This window comes from Oryctolagus cuniculus, chromosome 7, assembly GCF_051225735.1.
Source record: "Oryctolagus cuniculus isolate XC-2025 breed Fujian yellow rabbit chromosome 7, ASM5122573v1, whole genome shotgun sequence".
NCBI classification, from domain to species: domain Eukaryota; kingdom Metazoa; phylum Chordata; class Mammalia; order Lagomorpha; family Leporidae; genus Oryctolagus; species Oryctolagus cuniculus.
Window position 1 is genome coordinate 78,043,847 of NC_142873.1, and position 25,204 is coordinate 78,069,050.

The following is a 25,204-nucleotide window of genomic DNA, read 5'->3' on the forward strand; positions in this document are numbered from 1 at the left end:
TCTCTGTCTCTCTCTCTCTCTCACTGTCCACTCTGCCTGTCAAAAATTAAAAAAAAAAAAAAAAAAAAAAAAAAAAAAACTATTGGTTGAACTCTGTAATTAATACACAGTTGGCCGGCGCCGCGGCTCACTAGGCTAATCCTCCACCTTGCGGTGCCGGCACACCGGGTTCTAGTCCCAGTCAGGGCACCGGATTCTGTCCCAGTTGCCCCTCTTCCAGGCCAGCTCTCTGCTGTGCCCAGGGAGTGCAGTGGAGGATGGCCCAAGTACTTGGACCCTGCACCCCATGGGAGACCAGGAGAAGCACCTAGCTCCTGCCTTCGGATCAGCGCGGTGCGCCGGCCAGAGCACTGCGCGGCAGCCATTGGAGGGTGAACCAGCGGCAAAGGAAGACCTTTCTCTCTGTCTCTCTCTCACTATCCACTCTGCCTGTCAAAAAAAAAAAAAAAAAAAAAAACCACAATTACTCTTAGGTGTTTAATTAATGCTATAGCTAGTACTCAAATAGTATTTTACACTTTGTGTTTCTGTGTGGGTGCAAACTGTTGAAATCTTTACTTAATATATGCTAAATTGATCTTCTGTATATAAAGATAATTGAAAATTAAAAAAAAAACTATTGTTTATTATGGACCTCCATTTTACTTCATAAGTCTCACCACTTTCCAAGCAAGCCTTTTCAAAGAACCAACTTTTGGCTTTGTTAAATTTATACTTGTTTTCTATTTCATGAATCTTTGCTTTTACCTTTGTAATTTCCAGTGTTTTGCTGCTTTTTTCTTTACTGATGTTTATTTCTATTTGAAAGGCAGAGATAGAGATAGAGATAGAGAGAGAGAGAGAGAGAGAAACAGAGAAGAGAGGTATCAATTTTCCATCTGATGGTTCACTTCCCAAATGCCAGTAACAGCCAGTATTGGGTCAGATGAAGCAAGGAGCCCAGGATATCATCCAGATCTCCCATATGGTGTCAGGGCCCCAGGCACCTGAGCCATCACCTGCTGCCTCCCCAGATTTGTTAACAGGAAGCTGGATCCGAAGCAGAGCCAGGACTTGAACCTGTACTCTGATATGGGATGCATGCATCTCAAGTGGCTTCACCTGCTGCATCACAACATCTGCCTGCTTCTTTTTTAAAGGTTTACACTTTGCTGTTAGAAAAAAAGTTTTGAAAATGAGTGCTTAGTTCACTAGTTTTCAGCCTTTCTCCTTTTTTATATGCCAATGGCTATAAATGTCTAGGTATTCTTTTAGCAGTAACCATACAAACACAAACTTTGAAATATATTCTACTGTCATAGTTCTGTTCAAAATGTTTTTGAAATTTCCAATATTTTTTCTATGATCTATAAATCGATCAGTGTATTTTTAAGTTTCCAAACAATCAGAGATTTTTCTCAGTAGCTTTTTGTTATTATTTCTCATTCTAAACTCATACGGCTAAAAAACATGGATGGTATGATACCAGTCTTTGGAAGTACACTAAGATTTGCTGCAGTACCTGTTGTGTGGTCTGTTTTTAGTAAATGTTCTATGGTGCTAGAAAGGATTTCTTCCATGGGTTGATGTTGTATTCTACATTTAGTTAGACACACTAAATCAAGATTGTTGATTTTTCTCATAAAGGGTTGCCTTAGCAAGGAGGGGTGGGCTTCACTCCTCTACATCTCAGAGTGGCATGTGAGTATGACTGACCCTCTAGAATGCTCTATGGGAGAAAAGTAGAGATAAAACAAGCACTTCAGACGACTCTGGCAACATAAAGATATTTGCAGGGCACTGGCCACACACACTGATGAAACTGCATTGAAATTCAGTGGGCTGAGGGATGCAGTCGTGGTGCCATCAGTCCATCTTCCACTGTGATAACATTAAGTTCACTCTGATACTGGCTCTTCAACATGGTGGTTTATAGCATTCTTTAAAAAGAACACTTAAACAAAATACAACATGTTATAATTTAATTGACATTCATCCTCTCCTTCATGTCTAGATTTCTTTCACTCTCTGGCAACCTAATTAGATGAGTCTAATGACGCACTTTCATCCCTGAGGGGTCTGGGCTCTTGGTTAGCACGTCCATTCCAGGCTGCAGGTGCTGCAATTACCCACTCACTGTCCTGGGAGCATCAAGAGATGCCCCTGTAAATCCTCCAAATCCTACACGTGATCCTTTATCCATTATTAAGCAACAATTCTTTTTAAAAAATATTTATTTTATTTATTTGAAAGACAGAGTTACAGAGAGAGGTAAAGGTCTTCCATCTGATGGTTCACTCCCCAGATGGCCACAACGGCTGGAGCTGCGCCGATCCGAAGCCAGGAGCCAGGAGCCTCCTCCGGGTCTCCCACGTGGGTGCAGGGGCCCAAGGACTTGGGCAATCTTCTAATGCTTTCCCAGGCCATAGCAGAGAGCTGGATCAGAAGTGGAGCAGCTGGGACTAGAACCGGTGCCCGTATGCGATGTCAGCACTTCAGGCCAGGGCGTTAACCTGCTGCACCACAGCATCCAGCAACAATTCTTACTAATTATGATAAACAGAGTTGATTATCCTCATGGGTTTGTAACTGCTCTTTTTTTTTAATATTTGTTTATTTATATGAAAGGCAGAGTTACACACACAGAGAGAGAGAGAGAGAGAGAGAGAGAGAAAGGTCTTCCATCTGCTGGTTCACTCCCCAAATAGCTGCAGTGGCCGGAGTTGGGCCAATTCAAAGCCAGGAGCCTGGAGCTTCTTCTGGGTCTCCCATGCGGGTGCAGGGGCCCAAGGACTTGGGCCATCTTCCACTGCCTTCCCAGGCTATAGCAGAGAGCTGGATTGGAAGTGAAGAAGCCAGGACTCGAACCAGCGCCCACATGGGATGCCGACATTGCAGGTGGCAGCTTTTACCCACTACGCCACAGTGCCGGCCCCAGTAACTGCTTTCTTTAGTTAGTCCACTGGCATGAGTAGTTCAAAGTAACCAGGTAGTACCTGAATTTTTAGATTCAGTGTATCCCTCGGGGTAGCACACCCCTCACTCACCATCCCAAAATTCATAACTTTTAATCCAACTAAGCCTAGAATTGTAGGGAAAGGATAAATTTTGCAATGGCTTACTGGAAGTAATTATGACGAAAAGGGAAACTCCCCCCTTTACCCCTCAGCTTCTAGTCCTATATATTCTAGCTCTAGGGTCTAAAGCAAATATATCAGCCAATGTATATCTTTCATCCTGCAGCACAGTGCTGTCCTGAAGACTGTTCTCAACTGATGCTTACATGAATGTTTCAGAGGCCTTGTTAATGATCTATCAGGCTGATTGCTTCTAAATGATATGGTAAACAACATAAAAAATGGATCATGTGATCATTTGCACATTGGTGTACCTCCTTTGCTACAGAATAGGATCCACGGTCCAAGGTGATATTATACGTAATTCAATGTAGATGAATCAGACATTCTCTAAGTCTTTAGGTGGTAGAAGTATTGCAGGCAAGGGAGGCAATCTCACATAGAGTAGTTATTGATTCCAGGAAGGATGGTATATTTAGCTTCCCACTAGAGAGGTTACATGGTCTCTGAGATATGGCACCATGTCAAGGGCTTAGCATTAATATCTGCTGCTGACAAGTTGGACATTTAGCAATGGACTAGTTAGAACAATCTTGGATTCCAGACGGACTCAATTCCTCTACTATCGATATCCTATTCATGGATCAATTCCATAAGCCTTAGAATGGCTGAGAGGACACCATCCACAGGTGATAGCCACCTGAGTTGTCCAGTTAACTGAACTGTTTAATGATTCCTCATACTGAATGCTCTCCTGTGGGCAATGACATGAGAACATAAAGAGCTGCACATCTTGCACTCATTCACATAGGTTATCTACATGGCTCTTCCCTAGACTTCCTTGTATCCAATTTTCTTTAATACTGGAAAAATTTACAAGATTATAATGCTATGTCAATGGCATAACATTTCTGTCAGCAGAAGTACATGAATAAGACAGCTCAGTTGGTGGCTCTGCTCACATGTAGAGACAAGACAGTTACTTTAGCCAGGGAGCATGGTCAGCAGTTCAGTCTAGTGCGGTTCCTTAGTCACTTGTCTGGCCCAGCCATGGAGCTCAGCCTAGATCCCTGTTCAGGCACAGAACAAACCTGTAATTCTACCTAACGCTAGGGCATAGCTTCTTTTTACCTGACCAGGGGATCCAAACAGTGACCTCACCCAGCCTTGGAGCCCAGCCTCCAGCATTGCCCAGGCAGGGAAAAAACCCAAGTGTCCCTACCTAACTGGAGAATAGCCTGTATCTGCAACTAATGAGGGATCCTGGCCAGCTACTCCATCAGTCAATTCCATCCAAGCATGGGGCCCAGACCACAGTTCTGCTCTATCATGGAGTTGCAACATTGGCACCCCTAGGCCGAAGAGCACAGAGACCCTGTTTGATCAGAGGCCATGACAAAGCCCAGTCCCTGCCCAACCACAGGATCCAGCCAGTGGCACTGCCCAACAGGAAAACCTATCTGGTAGTCCCACCTGATTGTGAAGCTCAGCCAGCAGACTCTCCTAACAAGGGATTCACTCAGTGCCTGCACCTGACCTTAGAGCATAGCTAGCAGCCCTGCACATCTAGACTTCAATAGCAAACCTACCCTGCTCATGAACGCTATCATATGGCCTGTCCAGAGCTGCAGGCTGGACTGACTACTGAAAGTCTTTTCCTGCTTAATCAATCTATAAAGGCTGGAAGAGTTAACCACTTCCTCAAATGCCCAGACATCAACAAATGATCACAACAAAACAGAAAAACATGAAACCCTGCAGGCAACTAATAAAGTTCCAATAACTGACCCTAAAGAAATGAAAACCTATGGGTGAATAATCTTCTTTAAAAAGTTTGGTGAACTATAGGAAAACGTAGAGAGCAGGGGCCAGCGCTGTGGCATAGTAGGTAAAGCCACTGCCTGCAGTGCTGGCATCCCATATGGGCACTGGTTCGAGTCCCGGCTGCTTCACTTCCAATCCAGCTCTATGCTATGGCCCGGGAAAGCAGTAAAAGATGGCCCAAGTCCTTGGGCCCCTGCACCCATGTGGGAGACCTGGAAGAAGCTCCTGGCTTCAGATTGGCCTAGCTATGGCCATTGCAGCCAATTGGGGAGTGAACCAGCAGATGGAAGACCTTTCTCTCCCTCTCTGCCTCTCTTTCTGTCTCTGTATAACTCTTTCAAATAAATAAATAATTTTTTAAAAAAGAAAACATAGATAATTAATAAAATTAGGAAAATATACTGCAAAAAAATGTGACATTCAACAAAGAAACAAAAACAAGGAAGCAGAAATCACAAAAAGAAAGTTAAAAAAGGATAGAAATCCCAAGGCTGAAGAACACAATGACAGCACTGTAAAATTCAAGAAAGCTTCAACAGCAGACTTGATCAAGCAGAAGAACTGGTGAACTTGAAGATAGGTCATTTGAAGTTATTCAATCAGAGAAGAAAAGATAATTTAAAAACAGTAAAGAAAGCCTACAGAATTTATGAGACACAACCACACAAAACAATAAAACTAACAATATATACACCATGGGAATCCAAGAAAGAGAATGTATAAATTTTTAATACATTTAAAGAAATAATGGCTGTGAATAGTAGCCTTCTCAGCAGTGTATTTAACCTGTTGCTTGTATGGGTTGTCTTAAGAAACCTTGGAGAGAGCCCTTTCCAATGGGTCTTCATGTCTCTGACCTGGTGCAGCTGTCAGCCCCAGCTAGGTATGTTGGGTTCCAAGCCCCAGAGTATGGTGGCCAAGGTTCACATTGGTTAAGTCATCAAGTCTGTCTGCACCAAGCTGCAGAACAAGTACTGAGGCCCAACATAAGGCCAAATTCAAGTTCCTTGGCCACCAGAATATCCAGATCTCAAAGAAGTAGGGATTTACCAAGTTTAATGTGTATGAATTTGAATACACAGTAGCTGAGAAGTGGCTCATCCAGATGGCTGTGGGGTCAAATACATGCATGGTCCTTGGAACAAGTAATGTGTCCTTGTGAGAGTTTCCACTATGCTTACTCCTTAATCATGCCAAGAAATAAGTCTTCCTTCCTTTCAAAAAGAAGAAGAAATGAAGGAGCAAGGAAAGAAGGCCAAAAACTTCCCAAGTGTGGGGACAGAAATCGGTATCTAGATTCATAAAGTCCAAATTCCCAAAAAGGCTGAAACTGAGAAGGTACACACTGACATATTGTTATTAAGTTATGAAAAGTCAGACAGAATTTTGAAAGCAACTAGAGAAAAGCAACTAATCACCTACAAGGGAGCATCTACAAGATAATCAGCATATTTCTCAGCAGAAACGTTGTAGGACAGGAAAGAGTGGAGGATACATTTAACATATTGAAAGCAAAAGGTTACAAATCAAGAATATTATACCCAGTAAACTGTTGATAAACTCTTTCCCAAACAAGCAAAAGTTGAAGCAGTTCATCACCAACAGATCTGTCTTAAATGCTAACAGGAATTCCTTTCCTTTTTTTAAATAAAAAGATTTATTTATTTGAAAGGCCGAGTTAGAGAAAGAGAGAAGAAGAGACAGAGATAGGGAGAGAGAGAGAGAGAGATCTTCCATCTGCTAATTCACTTCCCAAATGGCCGCAATGGCCAGGGTTAAAGTCAGGAGCCAGGAGCTTCTTCTGTGTCTCCTACATGGGTGCAGGGACCTAAGGACTTGGGCCCTCTTCCACTGCTTTCCCAAGCACATCAGCAGAGAGCTGGATTGGAAGCAGAGCAGCCAGGACTCAAACCGGTGCCCATATGAGAAGCTGGCATTGCAGGTGGCAACTTTACCTGCTATGCAGCAATGCCGGCCAAGGATTTTTTTTCAAAATAATTAATTTATTGGCAAGGCAGAGACAATGAGAGATAGAGAAACAGAGTGAGCTCCAATCTGCTGGTTCAACCTACAAATGCCTGAAACAACTAGGGCTGGGCCAGGCTAAAACCAGGAGCCAGGAGCTCAATCCAGGTCTCCCACATGGATGGCAAGGCCTAAAGAACTTGAAACATCACGTGCTTCCTCTTTGGGTATACACTAGTAGGAAGCGAGAATCATGAGGAGAACCAGGACTTGAACTCAGACATTCCAAGAAGGAATGTAGGTTTTTCAACTGGATATTAACCACTAGGTCAAATGTCTGTCCTCATGGAGTTCTTCATGTTGAAATAAAGGATTTTAATTAACTGTAAAAACACAGATGTTTAAGATTCAATGATAGGCCAGTGCCGCGGCTCAATAGGCTAATCCTCCGCCTGCAGCGCTGGCACACCAGGTTCTAGTCCCGGTCGGGGTGCCAGATTCTGTCCCGGTTGCCCCTCTTCCAGGCCAGCCTTTTCTGTGGCCCAGGAGTGCAGTGGAGGATGGCCCAAGTGCTTGGGCCCTGCACCTGCATGGGAGACCAGGAGAAGCACCTGGCTCCTGCCTTCAGATCAGCGCGGTGTGCCAGCTGCAGCGCACCGGCCCCAATGGCCATTGGAGGGTGAACCAACGGCAAAAGGAAGACCTTTCTCTCTGTCTCTTTCTCTCTCACTGTCCACTCTGCCTGTCAAAAAATAAAAATAAAAAATTTAAAAAATTAAAATAAAGATTCAATGATAAAAGCAAGACAAATTCAGAATTCACTAATATTGTAAGGGTAGTACATAAATCACTAACTCGGGTATAACAGGTTTTTTTTAAGTATATTAAAAACAACTATGAGGCAGGTTTTTGGCTTAGAAGAAACCAGACAGGATGTCTGTGTCCCATATCAGAGTGCCTGGGTTTGATACTCAGCCCTACATCTGACTCTAGCTTCCTGTTAATGCAGAACAGGGAGGCAGTGGTGATGGCTCAAGAGATTGGGTTTCTGGCCGGCGCCGCGGCTCACTAGGCTAATCCTCCGCCTAGCAGCGCCGGCACACCGGGTTCTAGTCCCGGTTGGGGCGCCGGATTCTGTCCCGGTTGCCCCTCTTCCAGGCCAGCTCTCTGCTGTGGCCCGGGAGCGCAGTGGAGGATGGCCCAAGTGCTTGGGCCCTGCACCCCATGGGAGACCAGGAAAAGCACCTGGCTCCTGGCTCCTGCCATCGGATCAGCGCGGTGCGCCGGCCGCAGCGCGCTGGCCGCGGCGGCCATTGGAGGGTGAACCAACGGCAAAGGAAGACCTTTCTCTCTGTCTCTCTCTCTCACTGTCCACTCTGCCTGTCAAAAAAATAAATAAATAAATAAAAAAAATAAAAAGAGATTGGGTTTCTGCCACCCAAGTGAGAAATCTGAATTGAGTTCCTTGCTCTAAGTGTTGGTGTTCAGCCTGCAGCTTTTGTGGGCATCTGGGGGGTAAACCTGCTGGATGCTCTCTTTCTCGGACTCAAAAAATAAATAAATTTAAAAAGTATAAGAATTTGTTACTGCATACACATGTAAACAAGATGTATATTGTGGTACCAAAACCATATATGTGGGGTCAGCACTGTGGTATAGTGGGTAAAGCCACTGCCTGCAGTGCTGGCATCCCATATGGGAGCAAGTTCTAGTCCCAGCTGCTCCACTTCCAATCTAGCTCTCTGCTATGGCTTGGGAAAGTAGCAGAGGATGGCCCCAAGTCCTTGGGCCCCTGCACCCACGTGGGAGACTCAGAGGAAGCTCCTGGTTCCTGACTTCCGATTAGCCCAGCTCTGGCCATTGAGGCCTTTTGGGGAGTGAACCAGCAGATGCAAGATCTGTCTCTCTCTCTCTTTGCCTCTGCCTCTCTGTAGCTCTATCTTTCAAGTAAATAAATAAATCTTAAAAAAAAACAACACCATGAATGTGAGGAAAGAGGGAGAAAAGTTTGGGTTTTTTTATGTTACCAAGGTTAAGTTATCAGATTAAATGAAATGTTATATTTTATGTAAGCCTCATGGTAACCACAAAGGACAAATCTGTAATAGGTACACAAAAGTTAAAGAGAAAGGAACCAAAGCATACTATGACAAAAACTCATCAAATAAGAGAGGAAGACAGCAAGAGAGAAATAGGAACAAAAGAACTATAAAAGTCAGAAAACAAATTCAAAATGGTAATAGTATCAACTATTACCTATCAATAATTACTTTAAATGTAAATGAATTAGGATCTGGCATGTGGCACAGTGGGTTAAACTACTGTTTGTGACAGTGGCATCCCATATAGAAGTACTGATTAGAGTCCCAGCTGCTCTGCCAGCTTCTTACTGATTTGCCTAGGAAGGCACTAGAAGATGGCCCAGGTGGTCGGGTCTCAGCCACCCATATAGGAGGCCAGGATGGAGTTCCTGGCTCCTGGCTTCAGCCTGGCCTAGACCCAGCTGTTGCTGCCAGTTGGGGAGTGAACCAGCAGATGAAAGATCTCTTTCTTTCTGTCACTCTGCCTTTCAAACCAACAAATATAAATCTTTTTTTCAGAAAGCTAAAATTTTATCTTAGAAGTTTAGTCATGGACTAAAAAAAAGAGGTCCCAGAATCTTGGGCTGTCAAAAATGCCTTCTACCCAACCCTAGCATCCTCCTATTCAGCCCTACAAAAATGTTAGTAGTTATAGAGAATAAAACCAGACACTTAATAAATTACATAGTTTTTCCAGGAAGTATATCATCATTTTATTAAAGAAACTTTTATTAGGGGCTGGCTTTGTGGTACAGCAGGTTAAGTTACTGCTTGTGACACTAGCATCCCACATTTGAGTGCCAATTCAAGTACTGGGTACTCTACGTCTAATTCAGCTTCTTGCTAATGCATCCTGGGAAAGCAGTGGATGATGGTCCAAATACTTGGGCCCCTGCCACTATGTGGGAGATCCTTAGGGAATTCTTGACTCCTGGCTTCAGCTTGGCCCAGACCTAGTTGTTGTGGCCATTTGGGAAGTTAACCAGTAGATGGGAGATCTGTCTCTTTGCCTTTCAAATAAATTAAACAAACAAACAAAAAACTTAAAAATAACCAGAGCCACTGGTAATAGAATTTGAAATTATGATCCCATCTCTTCTGGGTAATAGCTTGCTCAAAATTTTCTAGGCCTTCCTGCCCTTTAAATTATACTTTGGTTATTCTGTAATTGTGTTGTCAATCCAGTCAGAACAAAATCTGCTTGAAGCATCCTAGGTTTTAAAACTTCATTCTAGGGCCGGCGCCGCGGCTCACTAGGCTAATCCTCCGCCTAGCGGCGCCGGCACACCGGGTTCTAGTCCCGGTTGGGGCGCCGGATTCTGTCCCGGTTGCCCCTCTTCCAGGCCAGCCCTCTGCTGTGGCCAGGGAGTGCAGTGGAGGATGGCCCAGGTGCTTGGGCCCTGCACCCCATGGGAGACCAGGAAAAGCACCTGGCTCCTGGCTCCTGCCATCGGATCAGCGCGGTGTGCCGGCCGCAGCGCGCCGGCCGCGGCGGCCATTGGAGGGTGAACCAACGGCAAAGGAAGACCTTTCTCTCTGTCTCTCTCTCTCACTGTCCACTCTGCCTGTCAAAAAAAAAAAAAAAAAACTTCATTCTTCCTTTAGAGATACACATATTTAAGAATACCATTAGGGTCAGTATTGTGGTACAGCGGGTTAAGCTGCTGCCTGTGACACTGGCATCCCATATGGGTGTCAGTTTGAGTTCCAGCTATTCCACTTCCAATCGGCTCCCTGCTCATGTGCCTTGGAAAGCAGTGGAAGATGGCCCAGGTGCCTGGGCCTGTGCCACTCATGTGGGAGACCCAGAAGAAGCTCCTGGCTCCTGGCTTCAGCCTGGCCCTGCACTGGTCATTGCAGCCATTTGGAAAGTGAACCAGCAGATGGAAGAGGAACAGCTGGGAGTCAAACTGTTGCCCATATGGGATGCCAGCACTGCAGGCAGTGGCTTAACCCACTGCATCACAGTGCTGCTACCTGAATGAACTCTGTCAATGTAAGAATCTAGCCATGAAAATGCATGACAAGATTGGTAGCTAGACTAGAGATAGAAGATTGAAGAAGATATTTCCTTTTTTAGATTAGGGGAAACTTGAGCATGTTTAATGTTAATAAGTGTCTTAGCCCATTCTGGCTGCTGTTAACAAAATACCATAATCTGGGAACAAAAATTTATTTCTCACAGTTCTGTAGGCTGGAAAGTAAAGATGAAGGCACTGGTCAATTGGTGTCTGGTGAGGGCCCACCTCTGGTTCACAGGCAGTACCTTCCTGCTGTGTCCTTACATGGCCAAAGGGGTGAGCGGTCTCCCTTGGGCCTCCTTTCTAAGCGCGCTGGTCCTATTCATGTTGGCCCTACTCTTATGACATAATCATTTCCAAAGGCCCTGCCTCCTCAAACCTTCACCTTGGAGGTTAAGACCTTAACGTATTAATTTTGGAGAGAGAGAGAGAGAAAACAAACATTCTGACCACAGTAGCAGGGAAAAGCCAGAATATAGGAGAAGACTGAGATACAGTTAAAAAGTAACTGATGAAAAAAAATCTTGGAAGAAACAAAAAAATTCAAAACACAGGTTACCTAGAAGGGTGGCTTTCACTGAGATGACGAAGAGGTCAACTAAATACAGATTCAAGTTTGTACACTTAGGGACAGAAACTTGCAGGAATTTTTTCTGATGGTTGCCATTTCTCATGGTTGCTCATGAAAGAGATGTGAAGTCCCCTGCTAGATGTGTTATGTGCCTACTTGTGGGTGTCACACCGACTTAAGAAATGCAGTGAAGGTATACAGAAGGATTTTTAGGCAATGGTAGAAAATAACCAAAGTATACGTTAGAGTAAGGTTAAGCTACTTTATAGAGAGATCTTCAAGATTCAGTGGCTTCAGTAAAGACACAAGTTTATTTCTCACTCATGTAGTCGTCCAAGGAGGATGTTCCGAGTCACTTAGGCATCCAGGTTCCTTTTGGTTTTTCTGCCTGTGGTATTTTCCTCATTTGCATGGCTGCAGTAGGGTTGCAGGAAATTCCAGCTCTAGGGAAAGGGAAAAACCTTGGAGGAGCAAGTATATAAAATTTGGATGTTCAAGCTGAAGTGGCACAAAGCAGTTCTGCTCCTGTTCTGCTGGCAAGGGCTTTGTCCCTGGAAGGTCTGAGAAACATAGTATCTGGCCATGGGCCCAGTTAAAACTCTGTTATGGGGGCCGGCACCGTGGCTCACTTGGCTAATCCTCCGCCTGCGGCGCCAGCATCCCATATGGGTGCCGGGTTCTAGTCTCGATTGCTTCTCTTCCAGTCCAGCTCTCTGCTGTGGCCCAGGAAGGCAGTGGAGGTGGCCCAAGTGTTTGGGCTCCTGCACCCGCATGAGAGACCAGGAAGAAGCACCTGGCTCCTGGCTTTGGGCTGGCGCAGCGCCGGCCACAGCGGCCATTTGGGGAGTGAACCAACGGAAGGAAGACCTTTCTCTCTGTCTCTCTCTCTCACTGTCTGTAACTCTACCTATCAAATAATAATAATAATAATAATAAAAACTCTGTATGTAAAAGAGCAAAGAACTGATTTTGGAGCAAAATCAGTAGCTTCCATCCCAGCATGGTTATATTCTTTTCTCTAGCAATATTTAATGGCTTAAGGATAGGGGAGAAAAAAGGACAGTTAATGGATTTAGCAATTTCCCCATATAACTATAGAACCAGAAGTCTTAGGTTAATAGCAAGGGAATAGCAAGAGAATCTTAGGTTAATAGCAAAGGAATGATCTGAAGTGATAATTCATCATCATATCTAGGCTGAATAAGAAACTAAATAATAGTAACAGCTACAGCTAACATTTACAGATCTCCTACTATGTACCAGGTATTATTTGTACATGTACTGGCTTGTTTAACTCTCATAATAACCATTTGAGGTAGGTATCATCATTCCATTTTATAGTTCAGGAAACAAAGGCACAGAGAAATTAAGTAACTTGCCCAAAGTGACAAACAAATTAGCGGCACAGTCATCCTACAAACTGGCCAAAATTAATCTGTTTCCAGAGCTCACTCTTGATCACAGAATTATACAGCCTCAAGGACGGCAGCTATTGTATACTGAGTATGTAGTCTACTCAGACAGTGTACTGATACTTAACATTTGTTATCCTTATTTAATCCTCACTAGACGCTTATAAGACAGACACTGCTTTTATTTTATATTTAAAGTGAATGAACACCGGCGCCGCGGCTCACTAGGCTAATCTTCCACCTTGCGGTGCCGGCAAACCAGGTTCTAGTCCTGGTCGGGGTGCCGGATTCTGTCCCGGTTGCCCCTCTTCCAGGCCGGCTCTCTGCTGTGGCCAGGGAGTGCAGTGGAGGATGGCCCAAGTGCTTGGGTCCTGCACCCGCATGGGAGACCAGGAGAAGTACCTGGCTCCTGTCTTCGGATCAGCGCGGTGCGCTGGCTGCAGCGCGCCGGCCGTGGCAGCCATTGGAAGGTGAACCAATGGCAAAGGAAGACCTTTCTCTCTGTCTCTCTCTCTCACTGTCCACTCTGCCTGTAAAAAAAAAAAAAAAAAAAAAAAAGTGAATGAAGTTTAGTTATTTAATAACTGGGCCAAAGTAATGTAGCTTGTCTCCACCCCATCCTAATGGGGTTTGCTGCTCCTGCTTCCCTGCCCGCCCTTGGGCAAAGTTTTAAAAGGGCCTGTTCCTGAACATGAGCTCTCTTGGCTTCTCTCCTGCTCTCTTGGCTCCTCTCCTCCTCTCATCTCTCTTCTCTGTTTCTCTCTCTCTCTTACAGTCTCTTTCTCTCTTTTTCCCTCTTCGCCCCTTCCCTCCGGTCTACTGAGTTTTCCCCAATAAACCCTTTCCCTTAAAAACAAAAACAAAAACAAAGTAATGTAGCTTGTAAGAGAGAAACCAGGGCCAAACTGAGATCTAACTTTAAAGCCTGCTTATTTCTTTAAAAAATTTTTATTTGAAAGGTAGTGCGCACAAACCTGCACACAAGAGAGAGAGAAAGAGACAGAGAGAAAGAGAGAGAGAGAGAAACAATCCTCCTTCCAACCACTGGTTTACTCCCCGAATGCCCACAACAGCCAGGGCTAAGCCAGATTGAAGCTAGCAGCCTGGAACTCAAATCAACCCTTTCACATGGCAGGCAGGGACTCATATACTTGAGCCACCAGTGCTGTCTCCCAGGGTCTATATTAGCATGAAGTTGAAGTCAGGAGCAAGACTTGGGATTGGTCTTTTTTCTTCTAGTCATACCATCATTATTTGTTAGACTTTTAACATTGAATGACTTCATTGACTTGCTGAAAATCAATTAAATATTTATTTTTGTATATTATATAGGTAAATAAATTATATATCATATACTCTGTCCTACTGATAAACTTGTGAATTGTCTTCTTGGTTCTACTGATATTCCATCCTTTAAATAATTCTTGAAACAAGTTTGTGCAAGTTCTCCAATTTCGTTCTTTTTTTAAAAAAAGTATTTTTGTTTTATTTATTTGAAAGACCACTCACTCTCTCTCTCTCTCTCTCTCTCTCTCTCACACACACACACACACACACACACACACATCATTCATTGCCTGGTTTACTCCCCAAATGCCTGCAACAGACAGGGCTGTGCCAAGCTGAAGTCCAGAGTCCAATACTCAGGATCTCCCACATGAGTGGCAGGGACCAAAGTACTAGAGCCATCATTTGCTACCTTAAATGTCAAACTTCTACTGTTTAGAATTATCTTTAATTTTGTATATTGATACTGTGAGTTTGCTAATAAAATCACTTACTAGTTCTAGTAGGTAGTTTGAAAATCCCTTAGGATTTTCTACATTTATAATCATGCCATCAACAAATAAAGATTTACTTCTCCCTTTATGTTTGCCTTTCATTGTTCCCTTGCCATATTGTACTGTTTAGTACCTCCACTAGAAAATAAAGAGAAGTGATGAAAACAGACATCCTTCCCTTATTGCTGATCTCAGGGGGAGAAAGCATTAATTTTTAAAAAACATTTGGTACAGCCAGCGCCGCGGCTCACTTGGCTAATCCTCCACCTGCAGCGCTGGCACACCAGTTTCTAGTCCCACCAGGTTCTAGTCCCAGTCGGGGCGCTGGATTCTGTCCTGGTTGCTCCTCTTCCAGTCCAGCTCTCTGCTGTGGCCCGGGAAGGCAGTAGAGGATAGCCCAAGTGCTTGGGCCCTGCACCCGCATGGGAGACCAGGAGGAAGCACCTGGCTCCTGCCTTCGGATCGGTGCAGTGCGCCGGCCATAACGGCCATCTGGGGAGTGAACCAACAGAAGGAAGACCTCTCTCTCTATCTCTCTGTCTAAACTCTGTCAAAAAAAATCATTGGTACAAAAGTAGCTCTGTTAGGAGTTGGTCAAGTAAATATTATGGGCTTTGTAATAGCTGTACAGTCTATCTGAACTGTGAGTACTCAATCTTGTTATTACAGTGTAAATCAGCCACAGACAATATAGAAACAAATTTTATTTTCAAATCAGGGATGGGCTAGGTTTTGCCTGAGGGATTTAGTATGCTAATCTCTGGTCTATGTTTACAAGGGCTATCTCTTCTTTGCATATAAAATTCTTGTTATGTTTTCATATTATGATTACATTGGTCTTATAAAATAAGCTGTGGAATTTCCCCTCCTTTATTTTCTGAAAGAGTTTCTGTAAAACTTATATTATTTCTTCCTTAAATGTTTGCTAGCCTTTGCCAATAAAGCTACCTGGGCCTGAAATATCTTTTATGAAAATGTTGTAAATTCAAATACAATTTCTTTCACAATAAAAACGATTTAGATTTTTAAACTTATTTGATTTTAAAATTCATCTGTGTTAGCTTTGGTAAGTTGTGTTGTTCAAGGAATTATTTCATTTCATCCATGTAAGTCAAATTTAATGGCATTAAAGGTCTTCTAAATATTCCATAATCATATATGTAAATGTATAGAGGCTCTGTCACACTCCTTTTTCATTCTAAATATTGATAATTTGTAATATATATTTATGTTAAATATATTAAATATAGCTATTATCTAAAATATCTATATATTTCAATTTTATTAAAACATTTGAATATTTAATTTGTAATATATTTTTTCTCTTGATCAGCTTTACTAGTTTATTTTTTTTATGTAAAAGTTTTATTTATTTGAAAGGCGGAATGACACGGGGAGAGGGAGAGATTTTTCATCTGCTGGTTAACTTCTCAAATGGCTACATTAGATAGGTCTGGGCCAGGCTAAAGCCAAAAACCAAGAACTCCTAAATACATGGTGGCAGGGTCCTAAGTACATGGGTCATCTTCTGCTGCCTTTCCAGGTACATAAGCAGGAAGCTGGATTGGAAGTGGAACAGCCAGGACTTGAACGAGCTCTCTGATATGGATGCTAGTGTTGCTAGCAGTGACTTAAAACCCCTGTTACCACAATGCCAGTCCCTGCAAGTATTTTTAATATACCAACTTTTAGGTGTGTTAATTTTCTTCTCTTTTTTGTTTTAAAGATTTATTTATTTATTAGAAAGGCAGAGATATATATATAGAGAGATGAGAGATGAGAGATGAGAGAGAGAGAGAGAGAAAGGAATCTCTTCCGTCCGCTGGTTTACTCCCCAAATGGCTGCAATGGCCATGGCTGCACTAGGTCAAAGCCAGGTGCCAGGAGCTTCCTCTGCATCTCCCATGTAGGTGCAGGGGCCCAAGGATTTTTGCCATCTTTCACTGCTTTCTCAGGAATTAGCAGGGAGCTGGAACCAAAGTGGGGCAGCCAGGACTCATCTGGTACCCATGTGGAATGTTAGTATTGCAGGTGGCAGCTTAACCTGCTGGGCCACAGCACCGAGAGCTCCATGGTCACTGATTTTTTAAATGGGCCAACACTGTGGCATAGTGGGCAGAGCCGCTGCCTTTAGCACTGGTAACCCTTATGGGCACCGGTTCAAGTCCTGGCTGCTCTACTTCCAATCCAGCTCCCTGCCAATGTGCCTGGGAGAGCAGTGGAGGATGGCACAAGTACTTGGGCCCCTGCATCATGTGGGAGACCCAGAAGAACCTCTTGGCTCCTGGCTTTGTACCAGCCCAGTTCTGGCCATTGTGGCCATTTTGGGAGTGAACCAGTGGATGGAAGAGCTCTGTAACTGCCTTTCAAATAAGTAGAAAAATCTTTAAAAAATAAAAAAAGGAAAGTATTGCTTAAAAAAATAAAAACAACTTTTAATTATTTTCAAATTTATCTTAGAGGGAGGCAGGGGTACATGGAGAGAGATGGGGTGTGATAACTTCTTTTCACTGAAGCCTATAATGGCAGGAATTGGACCAGGAGCTGGGAACTCAATCTAGGTCTTCCACATGGGTGGCAGGACCTCAATCACTTGAGCCATCATTGCTGCCTCCCAGGGTCTGCACTGGGAGAAGCTGGAGTCAGGAGCTGGGAACTGAACTTAGGTGCTATGATATGGGACACAGGCATCTTAACTGCTAGGCTTACTGCTTGCTTGAGATCACTGATTTTAAACCTTTCCTCTTTACTAATATAAGCATTTAAAACCATAAATTTCTCTTTAGCTGTACGTCACAAATTTAACTTGTGTTTTTATGTCAAAAATTAAAAGTAATTTAAAATTCTCTTTATATATAGTCTTTGACTCAGGGTTATATAGTGGGGTGATTTAATATTTGAAGATTTTCTAGATATGTTGTTATTGATACTTACTTTAATTATATTACAATCAGAGAATCTCTAACAAGATGGTTTAAGTCTTCTGAAATTTACTGTAATGTAAATTGTGGCCCACTACATGGTCCCTAAACATTCCTTGTGTACTTGAAAAGAATGTATATTCTGTAGTTGTTAGATTCCTCCCCATCTGCTCACTCATGATGTTCATCTTCTCCTTTAAATCCTTGAAGATACTTGCAGTTGTTACATATTTTATAGTCTTTGTTGGCTAATTCTAACATCTAGGGGTCATCTTGGGGCTAGTTTCTATTGGCTATCTTTTCTTTAGGTTATGAGTCATATTCTTCTATTTTTTTCATCTGTCTAGTGTATGTTGGATATTATTATTAAAATATAATAGCAATTCTGGATTATGATACCTTCCTTTAAATAGTAAATGATTGAATCAAATTATACACAGATGATTTTCTCAGGCTTGGTTATATTTTTTGGTTTTGACTTAGTTCTATGGTGTAGCCATTATAGCTTTGTCTTATTTCTAAAATTTGGCTTTAATGGATTTCAATTGCATATACAGACACTCAGCAAGTATCCTGTTCCATGGCTGGGCCAAAACACCAACATATCCCAGCACTGTGCAACTTTTGGCATCTTGTTTTTCAGACCCATAGTAGTATTATTAAGTCTTGCAAATTTCATCCACCATATGTAAGTTCTGCCCTTCACAAAGGATGTGAGAGAAACCTTAGTCTTCCATGGTTATACTCTCTGCAAAGCTTCTTCATTTCTAGTTTCTGTCCACAAATTAAAGTCACCAGAGTAGCCTCCTCAGTTCAGCATGATCGCCACTCCACTTTGGGGTTACTTTTGGTATTACAACTATAAATGGGGAGTATAACCCTAATCTGAGCATCTAGGCAAATAGTGTGGCCATCCATGAATATCTAACTTCTATTGGAGATTAATAGTCTTGTGCTTCCTGTAGTTAAATATCTAGAAAGAGCCACCTTGCATATTTTATCCAGTTTTATAATTGTATAGGATATAAGGGAATACTAATACCATTTATTCCATCATGGCTGGCTGTCTAAGTTTACTTACTCAAAGCCCATATTCTTTTTTTAAAGATTTTTAAAAAGCTTTATTTATTTATTTATTTATTTATATATACATTTATTTGAAAAGTAGAGAAACAGAGATCTCTTATCTGGTGATTCACTCCTCAAATATCCATAACACCCAGGGCTAGGCCAGAGCCAAGCAAGGAGCCAAGAGCCATGAATTCAATTCAGGTCTTCTACATGGGTGGCAGGCACTCAACTACTTGCTGCCCTCCCATAGTGCATATTAGCAGGAAGCAGTAATTAGGAACAGAGGCAGGGTTTGAGCCCAGGCACTCTGATATGGGGTACATGTCCCAAACAGCACCCCAACAGCTGCACCAAACACCCGACCCCCAAAGTTCATGCTTAACCACTTTGGCAAATCACCTCTTTACATGTATATTGGCAGAAAATGGTAAAGGTAAAAAACTTTTCAATAATGTAGAAAAACATTAACCAAGATCAGAGAGTATGAGAACTGAAAGGACACCAGGTTGATGTAGAGACAGAGATGCTAGAACAAAAGATTTCAGATCAAACACACCCTGCTATGGCCACAGGTATGCAGAGCTGAGCCAGAATAGTTTCTCCACATTTCGCAGAAAGAATGATTTGCTAGCAATCAGATTCTGATGACTTTTTTTTTTAATGTTTATTTTCATCTACTTGAAGGGCAAAATGAGGGAGATGGTGAGAGCAAGAGAAAGAGTGAGAGCTCCCATGTGCTGGTTCTCTCCCCAGATACCTGCAATTTGGGCTGGGCTGAAGCCAGGAACAATATTCAGGTCTTCCATGTCAGTGGCAAGAAACCAATTACTTTGGGGCCGGCGCTGTGGCTCAGTGAGTTAACGCCCTGGCCTGAAGCGCCGGCATCCCATATGGGCACCGGTTCTAGTCCTGGCTGCTCCTCTTCCGATCCAGCTCTCTGCTATGAGAGCAGTAGAGGATGGCCCAAGTCCTTGGGCTCCTGTACCCGCGTAGGGGACCGGAAGAAGCTCCTGGCTCCTGGCTCTGGATCGGTGCAGCTCCAGCCGTTGGGGCCATCTGGGGAGTGAACCAGTGGATGGAAGACCTCCCTCTCTGTCTCTACCTCTCTCTGTCACTCTGCCTGTCAAATAAATAAAATTAAAAAAAATCAATTACTTGAGCCATCATCACTGACTCCCCAGGTCTGCAACAGCAGGAAGGAGTCAAGAGACAGAGCTGAGAATCAAACCCAGGTACTCTGATGGCAGGACACAGGTGTGTCTTAACCACTAGGCTAAATGCTCACCCCAAGATTTAGAAGGCTTATATATGCCTTACTAATTGTGTGGTACTATTTTTATTCTACCATAAAGCCAATCATGTATAAATGGAGTAACTAATTCAAAGTCCATTTCTTGATACAACAAATCATAACTTTTATCATTATAATAAATAATTCTACCTGTAAAAAAAAATAATGTCTCTACTTCATAGGGTTGTTATGAGGATTAAATGAGCTAATATTACATGCCTAGAATAGTTTCTGAAAATATAGTCAATAAAAGTCAGTCATTACAATTATGAGCCTGTAACATGGCTTTTAAATTTCTATTATTAACTTGTAAAATAAGTATTACTAGGAAATCAGTGAAAAATGTGGTAGTCTGGAAATTTGAGTTAGTCAATGTACTTACGCATTTTTAGCAATGAGTTTGACATAACAAACACAAATAAAATAGTAAGTTTAAACCAAAAATAATAAAACTAATTTTCACTCTCAATATAACTATTTTTAGAAGAAAGGACTTTCTTTAGAAATATTAAAATATAAAATTTATTCAAAAGCAATAAAATAACTGTTTCTATGAAGTATGAGCTACAAAAATAATAAATGCAGCATACTACCAAAAATTCCATTTTCCATCACATCAATATCTTCTTTTAATTATAAATTTTCTCCCTAGAATAATGTAAAATAATAGATTAATATCTGAAATATTTTTAGATTGACAGCATTAAAATCCACTATAATAAACAGGAGTATAATTTAAAGCAAGCATGCAAAATTCTTAGTAAACTGAAAAATGAATCATTAACAAGTTAATAGTGGACCACACAGATATAAAAAGTAATTTTGGTTTGGTGGGATAAGAGGTAGGAGCACAAAGTTGAACTAGAGAATTTAAAACTCAAAAACAGGGGACATAAAACTAAGATATTTAGGAGCCAGCACGTGACATAGCAGGTTAAACCATAACACCAGCATCCCGTGTTGGAGTGCTGGTTTGAGACCTGGCTCCTCCTTTTTTGATCTAATCCCCTGCTAATGCTCCTGGAAGACAGCAGACAACAGCCCAAATATTTGGGTCCCTGCCACCCATGTGGGAGACCAGGATAAAGCTCCTGGCTCCTGGCTTTGGCCTAGTCAAGCCCTGACTGTTGCAGCCATTTGGGGGAATGAACTAGTAGACGGAACATCTCTCTCCTTCTGTAACTCTGCCTTTCAAATAAGTAAGTAAATCTTTTTTTTTTAAAATATAATTACAAAAAACATAAAAAGTTAAAATGAAAGACAAAAACATCTCTCTGTTTGGCCAGGAAGTTAAGATACCCTGCTGTGTCTCACACTGGAGCACCTGGGTCCAATATTCAGCTCTGGCTGCTGACTCCACCTTCCTGCTAGGGCAGACCATGGAAAGCAACAATGATGGCTCAGGTAATTGGGTTCTTGCCAACCCATGGGAGACCTGGATTGTGTTTCCAGATCTAGCTTCGGCTTAGCCCAGTCCAGAGCATCTCGAGCACTGTGGGAAGTGGACGAGTAGATGGAAGCTTGTTCTTTCTCTCAAAGAAAAAGACGAAGCAAACAAAAGACTATCTGGCTGATAATTCTACTAGATTTCCTTAGTGTATTTATACTTTCTACTCTTCAAGATAACTATGCCATATACCTTGCTCTTTTTAAAATTCCTAATATATTTATTTGAGAGGCAGAGAGGAGAGACAAAGTGAGCTCTCATCTGCTGGTTCAGTCCCTAAATGCCCACATCCCAGGGGCTGGGCCAGAGCTAGAAATATAATCCAGATCTCCTAGGTGGATGGCAGAAACCCAATTACTTCAGCCATCACCACTGTCTCCCAGGGTCTGCTGGAGTCAGAAGCTGGCATAGGCAATCAAATACAGGTACTTCCATATGGGGCATGGGTGTCTTAACCACCAGGTTAAATGCCTGCTCTCACATTTGCTCTTAAATCTCCAATATATTATTCTAACTTAGCTAATATTTCTGGTTCTTATTTCACTAAGAAAATAAAGGCAATCAATCAATAAAGTCTTCTCCCATCAGTTAGTGTTAGCAGGTACTAGACTTGTTTATGTGCTCCCTTTGACTCTTAGTCCTTTCATTATGATCAATTGTGAACTGAAATTGATCACTTGGAATAGTGAGATGGCATTGGTACATGCCACCTTGATGGGATTGAATTGGAATCCCCTGGTATGTTTTTAACTCTATCATTTGGGGCAAGTCAGCTTGAGCATGCCCCAAATTATACATCTCTTCCCTCTCTTATTCCCACTCTTATGTTTAACAGGGATCACATTTCAGTTAATTTTTAACACTTAAGAATAACTGTGTATTAATTACAGAATTAAACCAGTCATATTAAGTAGAACAGACAAAAAAACTACTAAGAGGGATAATGTATTAAGTTGTTCATTAACAGTCAGGGCTATGCTGATCAAGTCACCGTTTCCCATAGTGTCCATTTCACTTCAGGAGGTTTCCTTTTTGGTGTTCAGTCAGTTGTCACCGATCAGGGAGAACATATGGTATTTGTCCCTTTGGGACTGGCTTATTTCACTCAGCATGATGTGTTCCAGATTCCTTCATTTTGTTGCAAATGACTGGATTTCGTTGTTTCTTACTGCGGTATAGTATTCTAAAGAGTACATATCCCATAATTTCTTTATCCAGTCTACCGTTGATGGGCATTTAGGTCGGTTCCAGGTCTTAGCTATTGTGAATTGAGCTGCAATAAACATTAGGCTGCAGACCGCTTTTTTGTTTGCCAATTTAAATTCCTTTGGGTAAATTCCAAGGAGTGGGATGGCTGGGTCGAACGGTAGGGTTATCTTCAGGTTTCTGAGAGTGATCCAACATGGGAAGTGAGATACTCAGCAGACTCATAGAATGGCAGATGTCCTAAATAGCACTCTGGCCTCAGAATCAGCCCTAAAGGCATTCGGATCTGGCTGAAAAGCCCATGAGAGTATTTCAGGCATGGAAAGCCAAGACACTCTGGCAAAAGATCTCTACGAGTGAGATCCCAGTGGAAAGAACAGGTCTTCAAAGAAGGAGGTACCTTTCTCTGAAGGGAGGAGAGAACCTCTACTTTGACTATGACCTTGTCTAAACAAGATAAGAGTCGGAGAACTCAGAGGGCTTCCATAGCCTTGGAAACTCATGACTGGAGCATAGGGAGACTACTGATGCCATAGACAGGAGTGTCAATTGGTAAAGTCAACAACAGGAGTCACTGTGCACTTACTCCTCATGTAGGATCTCTTTCCTTAATGTGCTGTGTATTGAGATTTAATGCTATAACGAGTACTCAAACAATATATTTCACTTTGTGTTTCTATGGGGGTGCAAACTGTTGAAATCTTTACTTAATGTATACTAAACTGATCCTCTGTAAAAAAAAAAAAAAAAAAATTATCAACTCCCAACTTGACTCTCACTGGGATTAAACATGACAATAGGTCTGATCTGATTTCATCATCATTTAAAAAAAATCATCTATTATTTTTCACTTTATGTTTCTGTGTGGGAGAAAACTGTTGAAATCCTTACTTAATGTATACTAAGCTGATCTTCTGTATATTAAGATAATCGAAAATGAATCTTGATGTGAATGGAAGGGGAGAGGGAGTGGGAAAGGGGAGGGTAGTGGGTGGGAGGGACAGTATGTGGGGGAAGCCATTGTAATCCATAAATCGTACTTTGGAAATTTATATTCATTAAATAAAAGTTAAAAAAAAATAAAGTCTTCTCCCACCACTTAACTTTCTACTCTATATATTTCTGTACCCACATATTCTGCTATCCTTCCCACAACAGTGGATGAACTGCTGTGTTTTTTTTGAAATTTTTATTTTTTAATTTTCATTTTATTTGAATAGAAAAGAGAGAGGGAAAGGGAGAGGCAGACGCAGAGGCACAGGGAGGGAGGGGAAGAGAGAGAGAGACTGATCTTCCATCTGCAGGGATCCCCATCTGTGGGCATTCTTTTTTTTTTTTTTGACAGGCAGAGTGGACAGTGAGAGAGAGAGACAGAGAGAAAGGTCTTCCTTTGCCGTTGGTTCACCCTCCAATGGCCGCCACGGCCAGCGCGCTGTGGCCGGCGCACCGCGCTGATCCGATGGCAGGAGCCAGGTACTTATCCTGGTCTCCCATGGGGTGCAGGACCCAAGCACTTGGGCCATCCTCCACTGCACTCCCGGGCCACAGCAGAGAGCTGGCCTGGAAGAGGGGCAACCGGGACAGAATCCGGCGCCCTGACCGGGACTAGAACCCGGTGTGCCGGCGCCGCAAGGTGGAGGATTAGCCTAGTGGGACCTGGAGCCGGCCATCATCTGTGGGCATTCTAAATGCCCACAACAGCTGGGGCTGGGTCAAGCTGAAGCCAGGAGCCTGGAATCAATCTGAGTCTTCTACAAGGGTAGCAAGGGCCCAAGTACTTGAGCCATCATTTGCTGTCCCCAGGCTGAAATCAGAAGTGGAGACAGAACTCAAACTCAGACACTCTGATATGGAAGGCAGGTGTCTCAAGAGACATCTGTTTTTATTATTATTATTTTTTTAAGATTTCTTAATTTGAAAGGCAGAGTGCAGAGTTACAGAGAAAGAGGGAAAGAGAAAAGAGAGACATAAGGTCTTCCATCTGCTGGTTTACTCCCCAAATGGTCAGGACTAGGCCAGGCTAAAGCCCAGAGGTAGGAGCTCTTCCAGGTCTCCCATGTGGTTGTGGGGCCCAAACACTTGGGTTGTCCTGAGCTGCTTTCATCAGCCATCAGCAGGGAGATAGCTCGGAAGTAGAGCAGACAGGACTCTGGCCTGCATGTCCCGCTATGCCACAACACCGGCCCTCCCGGAGTGGCATCTCCCCCACCAAAATGTAACCTCCAGGTAGGTCACCTTTATTTCTATACTTCTAGTGCCTAGTGTATAGTAGATATTCAATAAATATTTCTTGAATGAAACAAATGACTGAATAAGTGATAGACAGTAAATACAATTATAATTTTAAGCACTAGATTTTTTTTTTTTTTTTTGACAGGCAGAGTGGACAGTGAGAGAGAGAGAGACAGAGAGAAAGGTCTTCCTTTGCCGTTGGTTCACCCTCCAATGGCCGCCGCACTGCGCTGATCCGATGGCAGGAGCCAGGAGCCAGGTGCTTTTCCTGGTCTCCCATGGGGTGCAGGGCCCAAGCACCTGGGCCATCCTCCACTGCACTCCC

The 25,204-nt window shown here is 42.7% G+C and overlaps 1 protein-coding gene and 1 pseudogene across 14 annotated transcripts in view; one reads left to right on the forward strand and one right to left on the reverse strand.

Moving 5' to 3' along the window:
- Positions 1 to 5,607: 5,607 nt before the first annotated feature.
- LOC127493821 (small nucleolar RNA SNORA70) lies at positions 5,608 to 5,709 on the forward strand (annotated as a pseudogene).
- A 1,153-nt stretch (positions 5,710 to 6,862) lies between these two features.
- CCDC18 (coiled-coil domain containing 18) overlaps positions 6,863 to 25,204 on the reverse strand; it is a 139,320-nt gene continuing 120,978 nt past the window's right edge. For 12 of the 14 annotated variants that reach the window (XM_008264871.5, XM_070078029.2, XM_051857478.3 and 9 more), the window contains one exon: positions 6,863 to 11,961. In XM_008264871.5, coding sequence (XP_008263093.3) covers positions 11,875 to 11,961 — 87 coding nt within the window. In that variant the 3' untranslated portion in view covers positions 6,863 to 11,874. Of the gene's footprint in view, positions 11,962 to 14,390; positions 23,378 to 25,204 lie in introns of those variants that run through there. The other 2 variants (XM_070078030.2, XM_089300318.1) reach the window with 2 other exon arrangements.